The sequence below is a fragment of the Mustelus asterias genome, chromosome 11 (assembly GCF_964213995.1).
Source record: "Mustelus asterias chromosome 11, sMusAst1.hap1.1, whole genome shotgun sequence".
Lineage (NCBI taxonomy): Eukaryota > Metazoa > Chordata > Chondrichthyes > Carcharhiniformes > Triakidae > Mustelus > Mustelus asterias.
This window is the reverse complement of record NC_135811.1, coordinates 27,168,266-27,191,512: the sequence shown is the minus strand read 5'-3', so window position 1 is coordinate 27,191,512 and position 23,247 is coordinate 27,168,266. Positions and strand designations below refer to the sequence as shown.

At 39.3% G+C, this 23,247-nt stretch overlaps 1 protein-coding gene across 1 annotated transcript in view; it reads left to right on the top strand.

The window, feature by feature from the left end:
• LOC144500432 (regulator of G-protein signaling 10-like) overlaps positions 1-21,058 on the top strand; it is a 49,222-nt gene extending 28,164 nt beyond the window's left edge. The window contains exons 2-5 of the mRNA XM_078223328.1: positions 5,203-5,321; positions 7,779-7,865; positions 12,681-12,824; positions 16,632-21,058. Of these exons, the coding sequence (XP_078079454.1) occupies positions 5,203-5,321; positions 7,779-7,865; positions 12,681-12,824; positions 16,632-16,781 (500 nt within the window). The 3' untranslated portion in view covers positions 16,782-21,058. The remainder of the gene's footprint in view (positions 1-5,202; positions 5,322-7,778; positions 7,866-12,680; positions 12,825-16,631) is intronic.
• The last annotated feature ends 2,189 nt before the right edge of the window (positions 21,059-23,247 follow it).

The following is a 23,247-nucleotide window of genomic DNA, read 5'->3' as shown; positions in this document are numbered from 1 at the left end:
CATAAATATGTATTTTTTTCTTACATTCATTTTGTTCAGATTAAATGAAATTTTTGAGATTTGTAACAAATGTGCCCTTGTGATTTTGGAACAAGGGAAACTGTTGTCAATGTAGTATTGGTGAAAAGCATATGAAGCTTCAGTAGTTTCCCAGAATAGCAGGGGAATGTCTTAAACTTCATTGTGCTATGATCCTGGACCAAGATTTTGGTTAGATCCAGTTAAGGACCAATACATTTTTGTTTAATGTAGACAAAGGTTAAGATTCAAGACACTTACTAAGACAATAAAGCCATAGGTTTCCATAGGTTTTGAGCAAACAAAAATAAACTTTACGAAGTCAGGAAGATAAAACAATTCACAATATCTATTTTATATTCTAACATGAAAGGTTAATATGAAGTACATGCGAATTAAAAGGCAACTATGGTCGAACACAATAAATGGCAGATGCGAATATGACAGATTCACCTTCGAAGATCTCACCCTGGAATTCTCTCCAAATGTTTCTCCAATTTTGATGGAAACGCTGTTGGTTCACCTTGCAGGTTTCAACCTTGTCTCCCAAGATTCCGTTCACTTGAATTGGTGAGAATCCACTCGAGCACCAATTTGCAAGCAGAACATCAGCTCTTTGGCTGTGCTGAGCAGAATACTACTGCTCGAAAGGGGCATCTTTGCACCAATGACCTGCAGCACAGAGTTCCCAACCTTCTGCTGCCTTCTGAGATCTTCACGGCTTCTCCTGAGCCCTCTTTGATCACCAGGGTTTCTCCTGAGCACACTCCGCTGTCAACCATAGCTTTTGTTTTGCGTGGAGCATCTTTTTCTGCTCCTCTTTCTTCCTAACTTAACTGGAACCTCTTCCTCTGTTCCTTCTCTCTGCCTCCTGCCTGCGACTTCCTTACAGATTGCTACCCGCCACCTGTCTGGGACTCACTCCAATTATGGTGTCCCATTCCTGGTCACATGACTGTGGTTTTTTGCGCCTTTTTAATCTTTTTCATGCAGGGGCTTTGAGTGCACAAAAATGTCCTTGGTCTACAATGCGCAAAACTCCCAAGGCTGGTCAAGACTTGGAGTTCCATCACCCCTCCCCCACTGAGTTAAGGGCTTTTAAACCAACAATAAAAATCCTTTACTTACCATTACATTTTTTAATTAATTAATGGGATGCGGGCATCGCTGGCTAAGCCAACATTTGTTGCCCATCCCTAATTGTCCTTGAGACGGAGATGAGCCACCTTATTGAACCGCTGCGGTCTACATAATGCTTTAGGGAGGCAGTTCCAGGATTTTGACCCAACGGCAGTGATGGAACAACAATATATTTCCAAGTCAGGATGGTGTGTGGCTTGGAGGGGAACTTCCAATTGGTGGCCTTTCCATTCATTTGCTGCCCTTTTCCTTTGAAATGGCAGTGGTCGTGGGTTGTGAAGGTGCTGTCAATGTAGCCATGGTGAGTTCCTGAAATATTCCTTGTAGATGATGCACATTGCCGCCACTGTGCGTCAGTGATGGAGGGTGTGAATGTTTGTGGATGGGATGCCAATCAAGTGGGCTGCTTTATCCTCTTTGGTGTTTAACTTTTTGAGTGTTGTTGGAGCTGCACCCATCCAAGCATACAGAGAGTATTCCATCAAACTCCTGACTTCTGCCTTGTAGCTAGTGGACACACTTTGGGGAATCAGAAGGTGAGTAACTTGCTGAAGGATTCCCAGCCTCTGACCTGCTCTTGCAGCCACAGTATTTATATGGCTAATCCAGTTCAGTTTCTGGTTTATGGTGACCCCCAGGATGTTGATAGTGGGGGTTCAGTTTTGGTAATGCCATGGAATGCCAAGGAGCGAAGATTGGAACCTCTCTTGTTGGGGGTGGTCATCACCTGTCACTTGTGTGACGTGAATGTTCCGTACCACATGTCAGCAAAAGTCTGGATATTGTCAAAGTCTTGTTGCATTTGGGCATGGACTGCTTCAGTATCTGAGGAGTTGTGAATGGTGAACATCATGCAATCTTCAGTGAGTATCCCAATTCTTACCTTACGATGGAAGGAAGGTCTTTGATGAAGCAACACATGATGGTTCAGCCTACTACATTATCCTGAGGCACTTCTACTTTTTTTTGAATTGATTTATTATTGTCAAATGTATTAGCATACAGTGAAAAGTATTGTTTCTTGCGCACTATACAGACAAAGCATACCGTTCATAGAGAAGGAAAGGAGAGGGTGCAGAATGTAGTATTACAGTCATAGCTAGGGTGTAGAGAAAGATCAACTTAATGCAAGGTAGATAAAAGCAGATTACTGCAGATGCTGGAATCTGAAACCAAAAGAGAAAATGCTGGAAAATCTCAGCAGGTCTGGCAGCATCTGTAAGGAGAGAAAAGAGCTGACGTTTCGAGTCCAGGTGACCCTTTGTCAAAGCTGGAGCTGGACCAGAAAGAATGCTTTCTATGGTGCATCTGTAAAAGTTGGTGAGAGTCGTAGCTGACATGCCAAATTTCCTTAGTCTTCTGAGAAAGTAGAGGCGTTGGTGGGCTTTCTTAACTATAGTGTTGGCATGGGGGACCAGACAGGTTGTTGATGATCTGGACACCTAAAAACTTGAAGCTTTCGATCTCTTCTACTTTGCCCCCGTTGATGTAGACAGGGGCATGTTCTCCTCTATGCTTCCTGAAGTCGATGGCAATCTCCTTTGTTTTGTTGACATTGAGGGAGAGATTATTACAGTGATGTCTTGGAACTGTGATGATTGACCGCCAACAACCACAACCATCTTCTTTGTCCTAGATATGGCTCCAACCAGTGGAGCATTTCCTCACTGATTCCCATCGACTTCAGTTTTGCTCAGGCTTCTTGATGCCACAATCGGTCAAATGCTGCCTTGATGTCAAGGGCAGTCACTCTCGCCTCACCTCTGGAGTTCATCTCTTTTGTTCATGTTTGAGCTAAGCCAATGCGATCAGGAGTGGAGTGACCCTGGCAGAATCCAAACTGAGCATCAGTGAGAAAGTTATTGTTAAGCAAGTGCTGCTTTATACCACTGTTGTTGACCCCTTCAATCACTTTACTGATGATCAAGCGTAGACTGATAGGGCAGTAATTGCCTGGGTTGGATTTATCCTGCTTTTTGTGTACAGGACATACCTTGGCAATTTTACACATTGTCGGGTAGATGCCAGTGTTATAGCTGTACAGGAATAGCTTGGCTAGAAGCATGGCATGTTCTGCAGCACAAGTCTTCAGTACTATTGCCGAACATTGTCAGTGCCCATAGCCTTTGCAGTATCTAGTACCTTCAGCCATTTCTTGATATCATGTCGAGTGAATCGGATTGGCTGAAGGCTGGCATCTGTGATGCTGGGGACCTCGAGAGGAGGCTGAGATGATGCATCCACCCGGCACTTCTGGCTGAAGATTGTTACAAATGCTTCAGTCTTATCTTTTACATTGATGTGTTGGGATCTTCCATCATTGAGAATAGGGATAACTGTGGGACCCGCTCCTCCAGTGAGTTGTTTAATTGTCCACTAGCATTCATGACTGGATGTGTGAGGACTGCAGTACATAGATCTAATCTGTTGGTTTTGAGATTCCTTATATCACATGATGCTTATGATGTTTGGCCCAAAAGTAGATCTGAATTGTAGCTTCACCAGGTTGACACCTAATTATTAGATATGCCTGGTGCTTCTTTTGGCATGTCCTCCTACACTCTTCATTGAACCAGTATTAACTCCTGGCTTGGTGGTAATGATGGAATGGGGGATATGCTGAGCCATGAGATTACAGATTGTGGTTGAGTACAATTATGCTACTGCTGATGGCTCACAGTGCCTCATGATTGCCCAGCCTTGAGTTGCTAGGTCTGTTTGAAACTGTGGAAGTGCCACACAATGGGATGCAGGATATCCTCAATGTGAAGACGAGACTTTGTCTGCACAAGGACTGTGCAGTGGTCACTCCTACTGATACTGTCATGGACAGATGCATTTGTGGCAGGCAGATTGTTGAGGATGAGGTCAAGTATGTTTTTCCTTGTTGGTTCCCTTATCACCTGCTGCAGACCCAGTGTAGCAGCGACGTCCTCTAGAACTCGGCCAGCATGGTCAGTAGTGGAGCTACCAAGCCACTCTTGGTGATAAACATGGAACTCTCCCACTCAGAGTACAATATTTTTCACTGTATACTAATACATGTGACAATAATAAATCACATCAAATTCTGCACTGTTGCCATCCTCAATGCTTCCTCCAAGTGGTGTCCAACATGGAGGAGTACTGATTCATCAGTTGCGGAGGGGAGGATCGGGGATGGAGTTGAGTTTTAATCAGCAGGAGATTTCTTTGCCCATGTTTCACCTGATGCCATGACACTTCATGGGGTCCGGAGATTATGTTGAATACCCTCAAGGCATACCTGCGTATACCACTGTGCTGCCGGCACCTCTGCTGCGTCTGTCCTGCTAGTGAGACAGGAGGTACCCAGGGATGGTGATGACGTGTCTGAGACAGTATCTGTAAGGTATGATTCCAGGAGTATGACTATGTCAGGCTGTTGCTTGACTAATCTGTAGGACAGTTCTCCCAATTTTGGCACTTTGCATGGTTGATAGAGCTGTGTTTGCTGTTGTCATTGTTTGCTATTTTAGTTATATTGGATTTCACAGGTTGATTAGGATTTGAAAACTGATTAAATATAATCTGTCAGGTTGGATGACTTTTATATTTGTAATTGGAGTGGGTGTAAACAAGACCTGTCCAAATGTTGCATCGTGGCATTAGCTTTGGATGTCTGCCAGTTTAACCTGGTAGCTAATATGACTGAATTTCATCCATTCTGTCCAGTACATTACACTTTCAATACCCTGTGTTGAATTTTGTTATTGCCATGTGATTTGTATAAAAAAACTTATCTGCGCTGATGCAAATAACAAGCATGTATATAAATGTGGGAGAATAGATTCCTGCCATGGAAAAGCAGATTGTGTAAGTGTGACATTTCATTCATGAATTCGCTGAGGGGTGAACTTCCATTTTGCAAGAACTGTAAAGGAAAACTTTACTTATAAGAAAGCAAAAATGTCTTTTAAGTTGACCTGTAACCTCAGCTAATTTGACCAATTTGAAATCTACTGGATTTGATTATGTGATAGAAATATTAATTGTAACATATTGTGCCATTGTTTTTTGTTACAGAAATACATGATAACGATGTGCGTGCAGGTTGTAGCCAACAGAATGCAACAGGAACCTCAAAGTGGGCCATTTCATTGGAAAGTCTCCTAGAAGACCCAGAAGGAGTAAAACATTTCAGGGTTTGTCTGCTTAAAGTTTGTTGAATTGATTTGTTAAAGTTTCTTTTGTGGCTGTAGTGAAATTCTGAGAAATATTTCAGTTCGTGAAGATTCATAATGGGACTGTCTCTTTCCGATGGAGCTCCCCAGAGGGCCTGCCCTGGCAGCACTGGGGGCAGTGCCATGGGTGCTGCCAGGGTGACACTGCCGGGGAGGGCATGCCCCTCTCCATCCAAGGGCTATACTTATTGTGTGCCCTTCGAATGCTCCACATCTTTAAAAAGAAGTTGTAAACCTCACTGATGTGACGTCACATCGGTGAGGGAGAGATTCTAAATGTGGGAATACAATATGGTGGGAAAGCCCATTAATATAATAACATTGATTAAAATGTACTGAAAGTAGGTTTCTGCCCTTTCCCGGTGGGAACCGCATCATGTCACCGACAAGAGATGGGGAAAATCGGAAAATGGAGTTTTGCTTCCCAATTCTTGCGAGATTTAGTGCCCAGGTCACCTTATGCTCTCACAGTTAATGCGGACGCATAATTGTTCCCTTGGTCTCCAACAACAAGCCTTAACAAGTCTTTGACTAGTTAAATTGACAAACTGCTAATTACAGACAAGTTGTCCTGTCTATCATCTACCACCCCGCCTCATGAAAAATGTCCTGGGGAATGGGAAACCGGCACACTGGCTGCGGCGCGAATTTAGGTGCCTGCCCATCTCCATGCTCGCCCCCTTGCAAAGGCATAAAGTTTAGCCCTAAATTTTCTTTGTTCAGATGAGTTTTAGTCACACTTTGTTTTGAGGGTCACAGGTGTATTTATTTTCAAAGTCATCTCCAGAATTTGCTGATGTGTTATTTTCCCTTTTTTAGTCTGTGCTATAAACAGAATCCTTTGTGGCTGCACTTTATAATAGTGTTGGATTCCTGTAGGGTATAATTTTGTAAACTGATGGTAGAAAATGCACTTGTTTCTCAGATTCTAAAATGTTCATCTTCAGAGCGTTATGGATTCCTGTTGAATATGGTTAATTGGGGTATTGCTATAGATGAATGAACCTTTGGACCCAAGGGAACCTCAGTTTCTAGGCCTTCACTGTATTTCCTTAAGCTTCTCCTTATCTTAAGGGGATTTCCTTCCAGTGGGAATGAGTAGCCATGATTATGATAGCATGAACAAGATGGGTTTATACACCACCAGAGCTTGTGGTGAGTGAACTGACAGGATGGAATTTTTATAGAATGAACCACTCCTTACTGAAATTTATTTTTATGTCCTGTTGATGAGGCAGTCAGTCCATAAAAATAAATTCCTAAATGTATGCCTCGCAGAAAAGAAAAAGAGAATGTTCAGGGTTATTTCTGAGCTCCAGCTTGGCAAATATATTGAGGTAGAAACAATTAAGTAAACAAAATCCACAGTGCTTTGACAATACTAATTTCACTTGCACTTTTAGTTCTACTTTGGACCCAGGCTGCTCTAGTTGTCTTACAATCATTTTGTTTGGATATTGACTGGGTGTAAGATTTATCTTCAAGTATGTATCTACTAGGTGCATTTGATGGCTGTATACAGTCCCAAGATGTGAAAATGCCTGATCTCAGCAGATCCAGTTAAATTATGATTAAGGATGTATGCCAGTGGGATGAAGATCACAAAGGGACATTAAAGAGCATGTTTTGAATACCTGGATCTCAAATTCACCCTCTCATGATGGTGGGAGATGGTTCGGGATTAAATTATCAAATGTAAGAAATGCGACTCTCGCACATGCTTGATGTCATTTTCATGTCAGTGGATATCATAGCATCTGGACACACTTCATTTACATATCTAAATTGAGCTGTCACAGTACAATTCGGAGGTTGATATAAAATTCACTGCTGTTGCACGGGTTTCTCCAAAGGTAATCTCAGGTCACATGGGCATTTCTTGGAAACTGACGATGTCATAATCAGGACACCAATTAACCCTCTTTCAGGGAACGTCCCAGCCCACTTTGGTCTTAAAGAGACATCATCACGCAAAAGAAAATAGGCTTTTCCTAGCACACAAGTCCTCAATAGCAGTTAAATTAACAAAATGGGAATCTAATGCTGAAAAAAATTCCAACTATCTGGTAAGTTAAATTAAGTGACTTTGAATCAAAAACTCTATCAGGAAACTTTGTGAACTTCTGGATATATTTATTTCTCTCACATTTTGAGTACATTTTCTAAGACTGCATCCCTGGAGTGGAGTTTCACTCAACAAGTATGTGGATTGGAGAATTTGATTCAAGATTATTATTCCTATTAGTGACTTTCACAACCAGGCAATTAATACCACAGTAAATAGGATGTTCTAGTGTTGTATCCAATTTTCCACTCTCATGAGGTTTAATGGGCATGCTCTTAGCCCTAACCCTTGTTGGATTTTTTATGAGCTCTGAGCAATGTAAGTATTATTATTTGTTTTTGTTTTCTTCATAGGATTTTCTAAGGCGTGAGTTTAGTGAGGAAAATGTTTTGTTCTGGTTGGCATGTGAGGAGTTCAAGAATATTCAAGACAAACATCTGGTAAATGCTTGCCACTTGGCTATAGTAACAGATTAGTGGATTATTTCTGTTGTTTATGTTTTCTGAAGGTGTAATTCTACATAATGTCTGCATTCTGATATTGCTCTAACAATATAATTCAAGAATATTAATGCCTGTAGAATTTGTAACAGGGCAAGTTACATGAATAACATTTAATTGGCCTGAATGTTTTGTATTTCCAGAATAAAGTGGATTGTTTAAATCGTGTCTAAATTACATGGATGTAGAAACTATTACATTACTTTAAATGTTTCAGAAAGCTCAGGGATAGATTTTATAGCTTGAAGCAGGGAGGGAGGGGAATGTGTTCTTCTGCCTCCTTGGAAGGAAAGTCTGTGCAGGCCACGCAGTAATAACATGTTGTCAGGGGCCTTTAGCTGGTGAAGGTTGGAGTGGAAGAAAGTCCCGCCCTCAAGAGCTGCCAACCAAGCTGACAGCTCTAGCAGTCCCAGGACTCAGTAGTGGGCATTGCTGGTACGGCAAGGAAGCTCATGAGGAAGAGTGACAATGCCCAGAGTGAGGTGTATCTTGAGCTGAGGACAAGAAGGAATTAGACAGCCTAGGGAGTAAAACAAAGGGGATGAGGGTGCGGTTTCTGGAGACCAGCTGTGAAGGGGGTTGGTTTGGGTGGCGGGGTTTCTCCTGATATGCATTGGGCACTTCCCCAAAGGATGTACTCCCTTCCCTTATTGCCTTTTAACCAGTTGTGTTAAAATAATTGCCTATCCACTTCCATCTGCCTGCCCACGCCAACTATATTATGGTATGGGAAACATGATGTACGAGCCAATTAGCTTGTTAACAATTGCCTGTTAATTATCTTTTTTAAAAATGACTGGCTGACTGCTTATTTCAGTACCCACACAATTACCGTAGTTTGGGGGACAGCTCAGAGCTTGACCGGAAAGCAGTGAGCTATTCACAAGTCATATTTTACATGCCCCCCTCACCAAAAACAGGGCCAATAGGGAGCCATAAAATCCAACCCTCAATCTTTTTTTTCTGGATAATACTCCTTGTTATAAATCTCCACATTGTTCACGCATAATTCAAATGGCTGAGTGTATTAGTTTAATCCAGGAAACATATTCTTTCACCATTCAAGATTTCCTCACTCTATTAGTTGTTTGTCACCAACTATTCCCCTCACCTAGTGAGATCCTTGCTGTGCTGCTATGAAAGCAGCTTGTCTGACTCGCTTCTAATTGTGTGAAAATCTGATTCACCTTCATCTGGTATCTCTTGTCACTAGCCCGGGTAGAATCAGGAACTCTCTCTGAGAATGCCACAAGAGTAGTGCACTGTATTGGTACATTAATGTGATAGAGAGCTGAGATATCCCTTATCCTAGCTGAAGAATTTTCATTAATTTCATATTTTGTTCATATTTCATTCTTGTGCACATATGTATCTTTTCATAGAACAAAAGCCCAAGATTTATTTCCCATTTGCCAATGATATATTTTGAAATTTATTGCATCTTAAATTTTCTCCTTGAACACAGCTAAGTTGAAATGCAATACTCTTGCATTCAAAAATTCAGATTTGTAACCATCAAAGCCGAAATGTAAAGTCAACTTCCCAGCAGGCAAGATCTAACACAGCATAATAAATGTCTTATTGTATAAAGACCGAGGCTTGCCAAATCTTAAATTCCAGTAGATTCACAGAAACCATTTAAAAATGCCTGAGGATGGTCACACAGCACGTAACTGCTTGTGCTTTGGCACTTTATTGACACAGTCAGAGATGCCATAGAGTTACTGAGATGAAAGCTAGAAAGATTTGCACGAACATTGTAGGACATGTTGGTTGAAGATGGGGATTAAGACAGAATATGAAAGCAAACAAGAATGAGAGAGTTTGATGTAGACAGTGAATGACAAAAGGAAAGCATAGCATTCCTTTGTATTGATATCTCACGCTATACAAACACTAAAATGCCTGCATAATTATCAAATCAAACTTCTTGAAGCAGACTAACAGAAGACTAAGCTGGTGTTATTTCGCGAATCACAAGTTAAGTATGGGGGAGGAGGTTGATCGGGCTTATTTTAGTTCTTTCCAGAATTACCAATCAGAGTATGAAATAATTTCTTAAATAAAATCAGTGTTCACCTACACTGTCCTACACTCTATTGTCCAGCGGTCTACATCATGTGTTGATCACTCTGTTTAAAGAACTTCATGACATCAATTCTAAATTAGCATTTTACTATTTTTAACCCATAGCCCTTTGACCTTTTTTTCACAATTTGGTTTGAATTAACATTTTTGAATGTTCATTTTTGAGTGGGCGGCACAGTGGCATGGTGGTTAGCACTGCTGCCTCACAGTGCTAGGGACCTGGGTTCGATTCCGCCTTGGGTGACTGTGTGAAGTTTACACATTCTCCCCATGTCTGTGTGGGTTTTCTCTGGGTGCTCCAGTTTCCTCCCACACTCCAAAGATGAGCAAGTTAAGGTGAATTGTCCACGGTAAATTGCCCCTAGTGTGTAGGTTAGGTAGATTAACCATGGTGGGTGTGTGGATGGGACAGAGGGTGGGACTGGGTAGGTTGGTGCAGATTCGATGGGCCGAATGGCCTCCTTCTGCACTGTGAGGATTCTATGATGATTTGCCATGCCACTCACTCACAAACCCCCAAGGGTGACTTCTCAATTATCTCCTTTCATGACTAAAAAGCATTAGATTTTTTAGTTTGTCTTCATAAATCAGTCATATGATGCAATGATTAAAAAAAAAACTAGCATTTATAGAGAACCTTTTATGACCATCTGCAGCTAATTAAATACTTTTGAAGTGTGGTCATTGTTTTAATGTAGGAAATGTGGCAGCCAATTTGCACATGGCAAGTTCCTAAAACAGCACTGTTTTAATATCCAGATAATCTGTGCTTGTGATGTTGAGTGAGGGATAAATACTGACCAGGACACCAGGTAAAACTCCCCTGCTCCCCTTTGAAATAGTGCCATGGGATCTTTTCTATGCATCGGCACAGGTAGATGGGGTGTCGGTTTAGCATTTCATCAAAAAGACAGCACCTCTGACAGTGCAGCAGTCTGTCACTACGGCACTGGAGCATCAGTCTTCTGTGCTCCAGCCCTGGGATTCACTCTGTGACTTTATTGGAAAATTGGGACCATTCAACTAGGATATTTTCTTCCTTGTCTCACTTAACACTAGTTTTCACCTATTACTAAAGATTCATTTGTTTGGAGTCCTTTATATCTGGGATTATATTTATATCTGTCACTAATTCTATTTAGATTATTCTAATTTGCTGAGGGTATGTAGTTCATGTAAGTGAATGCTAGACTACCCTAATAAATGCTTCAAGAAATCATTATTTAGTGTATTAGCTTTTTAAATTTTATTCTATCATGGGTTGTGTGTGTCACTGGAAAGGCCAGTACTTGTTGCCCATCCCTAATTTCCCTTGGAGTGAATGACTTGCTAGGCCATTTCAGTGGGCAGTTAAGAGTCAACCAGATTATTGTGGGTTTGGAGTCACATGTAGGCCAGACCAGATATGGATGGCAGATTTCCTTCCCTAAAGGACATTAGTGAACCAGATGGATTTTTATGACAATTGATGTTAGTTTCAAAGTCACCATTTCTGAGACTAGTTTTCAATTCCAGATTTATTAATTGAATTTTAAATTTCACCTGCCGTGGTGAGATTTGAATTCATGTCCCCATAGCATTAGCCTGGGCTTCTGGATTACTAGTCCAATAACATTACCATTATGTCCCCATCTCCCTTACTCCCTTGTGCTAATCAACAGTTTCAGCTCTGTTTATATATTATAACTTCTCATCGCTTCTCTGATTGTTTCATTCATATTATCATTTCTTCGTGTTATGCTTTGCATCTGTGTCTATATTTCCTTGAGATCCCTCTTAGCATCTCTAATAACTTTCAGTATGCTTCCGCATAAGCTATTTGTCTAAGCGAACCCCTTCAATTTCTCCTTATGAATTTCTCTTTATTGGATTTGTAGAGTTCTTTCTTCTTTTATATTTTGTTGCTGATTAATTTATTAAGCAATTTAAGATTGCAATTTAGTCTAGGCCTGCTTATTTCAGCTTTGTATTTATATCATCTTCAACATGCTCAACATTATGCCTTTAAAGAGATTCCATTTTCTACCTAAATGTTTTTGAGCCAGCACTACTGCCTTTATCCTCCTAAGTCATGACGTTATCCCTTTTGAGATTGTATGCTTGATTGCAAAGGATAATTTCTTCATCTCCGATTATGTTGAACTCAATAAATCCGTAGTCATTGTCTTCAAAAGGTAATACAATTTTCACACAATGAGTTTTCTGAGTCACTTACTATATGATCAGGTCCAAATGTGCATTATCTCCTGTGGCTTCCCTGACACATTGTTCTGATGCTTTCAACAAACTCACACTCCCAATCATTTATTTGGGTATTCCCATTTGAAAATGCCATTAAATTAATCTTTTCCTTTCATAAACTTGTACCTCATAATTGAACAATTTCCTTCCATCTGATTGGTTTAATATACTTAAAATAATTGATGGCTACCATTGGTTCTTGAGATAAGAAAACTCATGATACAGACTCACTAAAATATGTTTGATCAAATTATGTAAGATGGGAACAATGAAAGTATTATGTTATATATTGTACAATATTGTAATTGCAGCATTTTAAATGTATGAATTTATAGCTGACATGCTAATTGATCATTTGTGTCAAATTAATTTAGAGCTAATATTTATGTATTAATTCTTTGAATACTCTTTATTGTAATGATTAAGCTTCATGGCAAAGCACAGCAGATCTACAAAACCTTTCTGTGCAGCAAGGCTGCAACGCAAGTAAATGTGGAGGGACAATCTCGTATCAGTGAGAGCATGTTGGCTCATCCACACCCCTTCATGTTTCAGAAACTGCAAGAACAGGTAAACTTTTTCATGTTCATTTTTATGGATAGCTAAGTTATGCAAACATTTATTGCATGAAAAGTTATATCTACCTTGAAACTATTTAATAACTGAGGTTAAAACAAAAACCAACTTCTTTTCAATTTCCAGCTCTTTGGTCTGTTGGTTGTTATATACTTGTATTAACAGTGGATATATGGTTAATAATTATAAGGTCATAGCTGGAATGCTATTGGAATCTTGGTATGAGCTCAGCACAAGGAACCACTCCTATTAAAAATGAACCTATATAGTCTCCAAGTCTGCGGGCACAGTAAACCCATAGAAGTAGCTGCAAATGCCATTCATTTCAGCGGCTTGACAAATGGCTGATAATTGAAAACGGAAAAATATTCACAGTGCAGAAGGAGACCATTCGGCCCATCAAACCTGTACAAACAACAATTCCATCCAGGCCCAATCCCCATAACCCTGCTCATCCTCCTGACATTAAGGGGCAGTATAGCATGGCCAATCAACCTAACCCGCTCACCTTTGGAATGTGGGAGGAAACCGGAGCACCCAGAGGAAATCCACGCAGACATGGGGAGAACACGCAGACTCCACACACAGACAGTCACTCAAAGCTGGAATTGAATTCAACCCGGGTCTCTGGCGCTGTGAAGCAACAGTGTTAACCACTGTGCCACTATTATGGAGGAACTTCTTCCATCTGCTTGCTTTTCTCTATCAGCTTCCCCAAATTCTGAAGGTCTCTATTGAATTTGAAATTCTGACTTCACCCAGTTTTTGCTTTATTCCTAATTCCTCGGCCTGCTTTGTCCGCCTTTACTGGTTTGTCTCTGTTTCTTGCCCCACCTCAGTTTCTGAGTACTTCAACACAGTATAAGGCACTAAAACCTAAACACCCCCGTCACCCTCAGATCCCTGGTACTCATCTGAAGTGCAGTCCTGGGGCTTAGCCTCAGGAATGGTGCTGCAGTACCTCTTCCAGCTACTGTAGTGCTGTGCCAGATTGGCTGAAAGCTCTCCAAAGGTGGGACTTTATCCAGGTTTTGCCTGCTGCCAATCAACTGAGCAGGAAATGGCAATGGTCCTATTGGAGTCAGTGGGGATGTGTTTCCCCCTGACATTCAGGCTAATGGGCCCCCAGCACTCGCCATCCTGAAAATTCCAACACGTATGTCATGATTGATGCCACTTTGCTTAGCATGTGTCGTTGTAAGATACGTTGATATAGGTTCTTTTGGTTTCAGTTAATATTTTTTAAAATGTCAAGTACTGAGATTGTAATGTTTTACATTTTAAAATTGAACCTACTCATATATAGCTCATGTACCTGATATTGTTTATATTTGTTATGGTATGTAAGTTTTGCTCAATGTTTATTTGCATAGGCATCAGTCCTAAAGTTACCATTTGTTTATAATCTGGTTATATGCAAATATTTAAACACGTTCCTTTTCAGGTTTGCATAGAGCTTCAGATATGCATAGATCTTAATTATATAAAGGACAGTTAATTTAACTTTCACACTGAGACTTCTTCACACTTCCAGCTTTATTTCTGTGTCATATACCAGTCAAATTGACAGTCATATTTTCCTCTGTGAGCCCCTTCATATGTTAAAGATCATGGATAAATACCATTGCAATTCCATTTTTGTGGATAAATTTACAGACTCGAAAATATTTTCCTTGCTATTGAATTCCAGGGGACTACAAAGTAAATATCAACTCACGCCAACCACAAACCTCTGCAAAATGTTAATCTTAATGAAAACAACATTGAAGTGGTTGCTGAAATATCTTTCTGATCTGTACTACATCCCATCATGAACCAGTATGTGGTAGCATTCATGTTTGGTCCCTCCACTTTCCTCTTGTGCTAATGTTTCTAATAGATGAATTCTTCATCAGAGACAGGCAGGAGAAACTTAATTTATAGTAGCATCCAGAGCAATTCATCTAAAATCCGTCCCGCACCCTTGCTGAGGAGAATCAGCAAAGTCTTGCTACCTGCTCACATTGCTTCACATTTATCAGCAGTCAATTATCCAGCAGACTTTGTAGTAAAGAGAGCACCTGATTGTCCTGCTCATGGGAATATGTGGGGCACAGGAAGGGCAATGGTGAAGACAAAAATACTTCTGAATATGGCAAAAGACAAGTTATTATTGATCAACCTGATGTCCCTTGTAAAGCAATGGAGCTGAACTAATTAAATTGCAATTTATTTGAAAGATCAAATTTGATTTAAAAATCATTCCAAATTAATTTTGAACTTTTTGTTCAGTGGAATTAATGGCTTTTCTGCTTAATTCATTGTCCTGCACTAAGTGTTTAATCTTAGCTTATGCACACAGATTCAGTGGGGGTGATTTTGAGCCCGCACTCTCCATCTGCAGGAGCGCTGGCGCGTGCTCAGAATTCAGACAAACTAGGAAAATGGGATTCGCGCCAGCGAGTTTTGAAGTTCTGACCTTCCAAGCCCATTGCCGGTGGAGTATCGTGGAACATTCCACAGGATCCCAGGAAGCTCATCTTAATACGTTACCATGTCATTAGCAATTACGCTGTCCGGGATTCCTCCTTCCTCGATGGGCCAAGTGGCCTCTTTATGCACTGTAGGGATTCTACGAATTACTTCTCATATCCCCAAGAATTTATCCTTGGCCCCCTACCTTTACACATCTACATATTGCCCCTTGGTGACTATAATAGAATTGGGTATAACCATGTAATACCATAACTGGACCTTAGTACATTTTTAAACCTAAGCACATTTGCCATGTGTTCCTTGTTATTATTTCTAATGTTTATCTCATGTGTTTCAGTTAGTGCCACCATTATTGCCTGAAGTTCAGAGCATTGTCATGAAAACGACTGGTAGTGACAGCGCTGAAGCTTTGAATCTTTTCTCTTTGCGTCTTTGCTATTGGTCATAAAGTAATCCAAAATCTGATTAGATTTTGATGCTATGGTCTCAGCTGACAATGCGATTACACTCTTGCTATCTCTATTATTTAGGAACCACAGGTCAGAATACTAAAAAACAAAGTTATAGTTCTTTTGTAGTTTGGCATTGATGTGGTCTAAACCAAGGAGCCAATTTTTCCCATTCTAAGGCTGTGGTTTCTGCTTTTCTCGAATTGTCTTATATTTTAGTTTATTAAGTTTTTTATGGCTATCTGTCCATTATCCAGTCTTTCTTGCTGTTACTTTATTTGTGAACTTTATTGTGTCCTTTATTTATAGTAGTTCTTATCTATCCATCCTATGTTTGTTTTTTTTTTCAACTTACCTTTTAAATTATTATTTTATAAAAGTGAAAATAATCCATAAGAAGAACTGAAAATATAAATTGTTGCCTTCTGGATGGTAATGGATAAGAATTTAAGAAAAGTATAATCTGTGGAATGAGCAAGTGTCGTTCTGTTCAACCTTCACTATTATACTCTCCACAAACAGGAATTCTGTGGAGGTACAATTTAAAGAAATTGTAGACTCATGGTTGCTGTTAAAATTGACAATTGTTCCCACAGTTTAACTTTTCTATGCTGAGGATCTCAGAAGCACAGATGTTGCTAAAGGTTAAAAGTTAAATTGGAATAAACCAGTTTGTTGCATCAGTTTGCAATGTTCTAAGTGTCAGTTATTCTTTTCTAGTTTGGAATTGAATTGAATTCTTAAAAAGTGTGCACAAAGCAATATAATTTCTAGTGTAAGCAGCTTTCTCTATAGTAAATTACATAGCTCCATAGGAGATAGAGGCGGTGATGTTTGGTGACTTCATTGTTTGCTGCACTATGTTTTTATCTTTCAGATTTTTACTCTCATGAAATATGACAGTTACAATCGTTTTCTGAAATCTGATTTGTGCCAACAAGTCAAGCGACTGGAAGAAAGTGGAAAGAATTCTCCAGACACTGATGAAACTGTCCCAAAAAGGGCATCCAGGATTTATAATCGATAACAGAACATGTGGACTACCTTCATAACAACCGTGTGCTTTCTTAGCTTTACTTGCTAATGGATCCTAATGATGCCTATCTGGTTAAGCATTGACTGTATTGAAGAAAGGGATGTGTTTCTGCTCTCTATATGATGGTACTGAGTATTCTCAGGTAGGCTGCAAGTCAACACAACTGTAGACCTGGAGCTGTGAACAATGGCACCTAAATTTCGGCATCAGGGTGGATGAGTAGACATTTTGAATTTTACCTCGGCCTCTCTGATGTGAAAAGCAACAGTATTATATTGTGATTATGGTTTCCTGGCACTAGCCCAAGTCAGCCATCTGCCTTATACTGCTATCACCATCTATTGCTGGAATTAATTTGTGTTCAAGTTTCTGCAGATGAAGACAATAGTTTCAATCATTGCTTTAGACTACTGAATATCCTGAACTAAGAACTACTTAAAAACAATCACCAGTCAGAAAAAGCAGATCGAATTTCACTTTGTACCTTTCGCAATCATTAATTTCATTCAATCTGCAGGCTAACTTTCAAACAGGCGAAGGAGTGGATTATCATCCCGAACCTTAATAGAAACAACCAGTACCATTTTGTTTATTGACGTTTGATGCTTGTGCCTTCATTACAATATTGTCCGTGTGCCTGTTATAACAAAATGTATGCTGTGGTCAAGTTTTACCAAATATAAACTAAAAACATTGGAATCTGAGTAAGTTTATAATTGATAGACTTATAAGGGAGAGTTGAACTTTCTAATGAGGATGGGCCTTATTTCAGCTGAATTATTGTGAAAATTACATTTAGTATCTTTACTTACCTAAGCAAGTCAATATGGTAAAATTATGCAGTGTAATGTGGGCGGCACAGTGGTTAGCACTTCTACCTCGCAGCACCAGGGACCCGGGATCAATTGCAGCCTCGGGTCACTGTCTGTGTGGAGTTTGCACATTCTCCCCGTGCCTGCATGGGTTTCCTCCAGGTGCTCCGGTTTCCTCCCACAGTCCAAAGATGTGTGGATTAGGTTGATTGGCCATGCTAAATTAACCCTAGTGTCAGGGGAATTAGCAGGTTAAATAAGAGGGGTTGCGGGAATAGGGCCTGGGTGGGATTGTGGTCGATGCAGATTCGGTGAGCCTTATTCTGCACTGTAGGTATTCTATGATAATATTAACATACAAAACTCCTTCGAAAAATGTGATAAAGCTTTATTAAAATAACACAACAAGGAATTTCATATGAATGTGTTGAATATGCACATTCAAATGCCATATGCTGCAATTTTATCCCACTTGTATTCAATAATTCCAATTGAAGAAACAGGGTTATTTATTCAGCTAGCTGTCTGTAAATAAACAGACACCACTGCACTGAATGAACCGCTCATAACCTATTTTTATTTTAAATTTGTTTTGTATTGGGTAAGTTTTATAAGATCTATTGTTGCACCAAAGGCTAATGCAAGATTTATTTAGCCATAAGTTTATAATTAATGCCTTTGTGTAATTGTGCCATCATTTCTCCCCAACAGCATTGTACTGTACCTACTCATATGTGCTACTAAAAATAGTAGAACTCCAAATCTTAAGTTCTGGAAAGAGGTGATAGGGTAAGAAGGCATAAATGCACCATGCAATTTGGATGAAATTATCTTAGGAGACAGTTTCTATCATTCATGTTACATTTTCATTTGTTGTTGCTGTTAGGATATTATAGTCTCTGTATATGAAAACAAAACCACATGGCAGGGTCCTGGAACAAACTACATTTTACATATAAAAGAATGGGAAAACAAGATTCACATTCAACAGCCTTGAATCCTTAAAATAGTTGCAAGACAATATTGCTATCTGTCGACATGATAGCTGTTGTACCAATCTCAACAAGCAAACAATCAAAATCTCAGGTCACATTTATACTTGTGTTCTCTAGTAGCATTGATAGCGAAGCTGATCTGTGCCTGAAAAATTCACCTGCACTTATAACATTCACTGATGGTTATCATCACTTGGTTGAGCTCTTAGCTGAGTCTTTGGGTGGGATGTTACCGCCTCGTTTGTCCCGAAACCGTAAAATCCCACCCAAGGTCAACGGATATTTCCATGGTCTGCCCCTCGCCTGCTCCAATTCCTGTGGTGGGCAGAATGGTAAAATTCCAACCTTTTTCTTCTTTTTGCTCCATTGGTATCAATCATTCAGCTTAGAAAATGTTTTACTCCTTTATGAATTGTAGCATGCCAACTTAACTGATCAATGGTAGTGTGTTCCCAATCATTTAATGGCATAGCAAAGTTAATCAGGGTGACATAGAGTCATCCAGACTCGAAACATTGGCTCTGTTCTCACTCCACAGATGCTGTCAGACCGGCTGAGATTTTCCAGCATTTTGTGTTTTTAATCAGGTTTTGCTTTGGCAAGTCCTTGAACTATTTATGTAACTGGGTCTCTTAAGTTTACCTTCATAATTCCACCACAAAAGTTCTATTTTGGGAGCAATCTTAACCATGCGCATTACATGGTCAATTCAGTACATTTGAGTTTTTGTCAACATTGTCAACACAAAGTCAGTTGTGTTTGCCTGTGCCAGAATCTTGTTGCTAATTATCTTGTTTTGCCATTTAATGTTCATATGTTATAGTTGATGAAACCCGTTCGGTTGTTTGATATACTTTCTGTAACAAGTCCGACACTGTTCAATATTAGACAATGTTTACTTTTAAGATCTTTCAAATGTATACTGTGTAATGATGTACAAAACAATTACAATTCATTTGTACATTTATGTTTTACTATACCAGGGCGGCATAAGGACCTCCCTGGAGTGATGAACTATAAATGTCTTGTATTGCCATGATGCATTGGTTTGTGGTAAGCTTTGAGAGTTCTTTTAATTTTAAAGAATCACACTCATCATTGTCTTCGGTACAGAAAGTCAATGCTAGAAGGAATGCATGACCGGTGGTATAATCTATTTATTCTGTTGAAATCCAATTGTAAATTTTACTGGTAATTAGGGTGTGCTAATTTGTTGTTTTTGATCTGATGAAGAAAAGCTCAGCTTTTTTCTGCAGCATTGTGCTCTATTAATGACCCTGCTTAGTCAATCTGCTCTTAGGCCGCTATGAAAACTACTTTTTAACAGACTGCTAGGCAATGCACAAGAATGATCCATTTATCCTTTGATTTTCTTGCCTCCTTTCCTGTTAGGAAGTGCCAATCTCATACTTGATATTCCCTGCTTGAAATCAGGAACTCAATCTGTGGGGAATTGCGTGCAATAACTTGCACCAAAGCACTGCATGGCACACTGAGTTGGTACCTTAACACACTATGCTACTAAACTGCTTTGAACTATCTTTCAAAAAACATGTTTAAGATCATGGTGACCACTTTTATTTGTTGCAGACCATGGTATATCTTTAAAAAGTTGAAATTACAGGTTTGGGAGAGACCTATAGGACTAATTTATGGTGTTCAAAATCTTACAAATATTTGAATTCAGGAGGATTTTAAGGATTATTTTTAGACAAATTGCACATGCTTGTGTTTACATTAAACATTTTGTCAGCTGTGTGACTAGCTTTTGTATTTGTATGTAAGTTTTGTACGTGTTATGTTTGATTAATATTGAAATTCAATGTTGCCTTGCTGGTAAAGATTTCCCGGTTGTATTAAGATTTTCCACATTTGGACATATAATTATTCAACTACTGGTCCAGTCAGGGAAAGAGGTTCCTAAATTCATTCTGTCTTAGAAATGTTAATAAACGGACTTGATAGATGCATCGTTGTACAGTACGCTGTATTTATTTGATTTAAATAGAATACACACTCCACCTGAATTTTCATGGATTCCAGTTTGGTTCTAATTTTGCCACTTTGAACTAAACGTTAAAAAAAATGTGGAGTAAGTAATGTGGGTTTGATTTTCTTCATGGTTTTCTCTTCTTCATTCCTGCCTCAGATAGCCCCTATTGAGATCAGGAACCCATTGTTTGGAAACTATAAAGCCTTTTTAAAAACTCAAATGTGGGAGTGGTTAAAATACTGGAATAATATTTTGTGTGATTTCAACCAGATTGACAAAGCAACTTGTGTCTTTTTAACTTTAGAAGTCTCTTGGAACAACTCTCAAATAGTGGAAAATTCATAATGATTTTTCTTGTTTTCCATAAATCTATTTAAGCTATTTGAAGTATTTCTCTATTTGTTCCAGTGTTAATCGTTGCAGTCATGGCTACACATGACTGATTAAAAATCTCCCATCTTCACTCTGAGTCTGCAGACAGTGTTGTTTTTGGAGTTCTTGTCTGGGTCTGTTAAGCACTGGGGAAAACGTTTCAGCTATGCAGAGGTGGAAGGAAGCTTTGAGCCCAAGCCAGAATCTGTCTTTCATTGAATTGGAGGTGCTGAATGGACTACTTGTGCCCACTGTCTAAACTTAGGCAATCATGCAAAGCTTCCATCTCAAGCCCAAACTGATATTTTACTTAAGCAGTGTTCAAATTTCACATTTGTAGACTTTGTTGTATTATATATACAGTAAGAAGTCTCACAACACCAGGTTAAAGTCCAACAGGTTTATTTGGTAGCACAAGCCACAAGCTTTCGGAGCGCTGCCCCTTCATCAGGTGAGTGGGAGTTCTGTTCACAAACAGTTTGTGTCTTTATATGCCCTGTTTGTGAACAGAACTCCCACTCACCTGATGAAGGGGCAGCGCTCCGAAAGCTTGTGGCTTGTGCTACCAAATAAACCTGTTGGACTTTAACCTGGTGTTGTGAAACTTCTTACTGTGCTTACCCTAGTCCAATGGCGGCATCTCCACATCATGGGTATTATATATAACCATTATTAATAGGCAGTGATAAACATTTCAGACACCAGTTTTGCTGTTTCATATTACTTCTCCCATTTGCAATAACTGAATATTTTATCCATTACTGCTTTTGGGAAATTTTATACACATATTTTGGGATGAATGTCAGTAAGAATTCTTCTATTGTTTAAGGGAAACAAAAAGTGCACTCTACAAATTCTTAAGTATATTTAGATAGGTGCAATCTGTTAGTAAAATATAGTAATTCTAACTTATTAAATAAAGCTGATTTAATAGATTACAGTGTTAGAGGAACCTCCTGCAATGAACAAAAGATATATTCATCTAGTCCTTTATCACATCCAGAAATATCTCCGCAATGAATTACTTTCAAATGCACACACCAAGGCCCCAGATGCAACAATGGGGTGAATTTCTACTCATGTTTTCCCATGGAAGAATCCCAGCAAAAATGCAACCCCAATGAAATAACTAATCAGTTAATCTGTTTTGGTTGAGAGAACATTGTGGGGAGGACATCCAGAGAATCTTGATCACTCCTCTTAATAGCACCCTTGGATCTTTAACATCAAATGATGTAATCATTTGCATTTTTCTAATGCTAATGTTTTCATGTTAATCTTCCTTCTGATCCTAAATAAACTGTGACTATTTTTTCCAGGTCACCATGCCTCATTTGAAATGATTTTCAATTATCCTGAGCTATTGCCTCAAAAGTTGTTTTGACCTTCACTGTTTTGTGAAAACATTCTGCCTGTTTTAATGAAACAGAAAACTAGTTATGTTTCCGAATACCTCAGCAGAACAAGACTAAGCACGTTACAGACTCACTTGGTGGAATAGGATATGAATCATTTCTCTTGGCACGGCATAAACTTCATTTCAGACTTCTTTGGTGGGACAGGAAATGAGCCATTTTTCTGATTACCTTGACAGGCCACTAGCTGTGTTTTAGATTCCATCTGTATATAAATCTCTGGAAAAGCTCCACATCAATGCCTACATCTGTCAATACTTGCAAGATATCTCCCTTTCACAAGTCTTGATTATTAATATCTTCCAGTGTCCAGTTTAACATTGTGATGTGGTTAAAAAATAATTGCTGTAGAAACCATTTCATATCACTGTATGAGAAATTACTGAAATTTGAATTCAATAAAAATCTGGAAATAAAAAGTCTAATGATGACCAGAAAGCCATTGTCAATTGTCATAAAAGCCCCATTCTGGTTCACTAATGTCCTTTAGGGAAGGAACTGCCCATGGTTACCTGGTCTGACCTACATGTAACTCCAGAGGCACGGCAATGTGGTTGACTTCTAAATGCCCTCCGAACAAGGACAGTTAGGGGTGGGCAATAAATGCTGGACTAGCCAGCGATGCCCACATTCCATGAATGAATAAAGAAAAGCTAGATAATCGTAACGACTACCCTAAAACAGGTGCAATGAAAATCAACTTTATATTTGGATTTGTGAAAAGTAACAGTAATTAACTCTAGCTCTGTCTACCACTATTAAGATGGCAATACCAAAGAATAACAGGTATTTGTATTCAGCACTGCAAAGGCAGAGCACATTCTTAATCAGCTTTGCACAGTTTCCACCCCCCACCCTAGATTTGCCAAG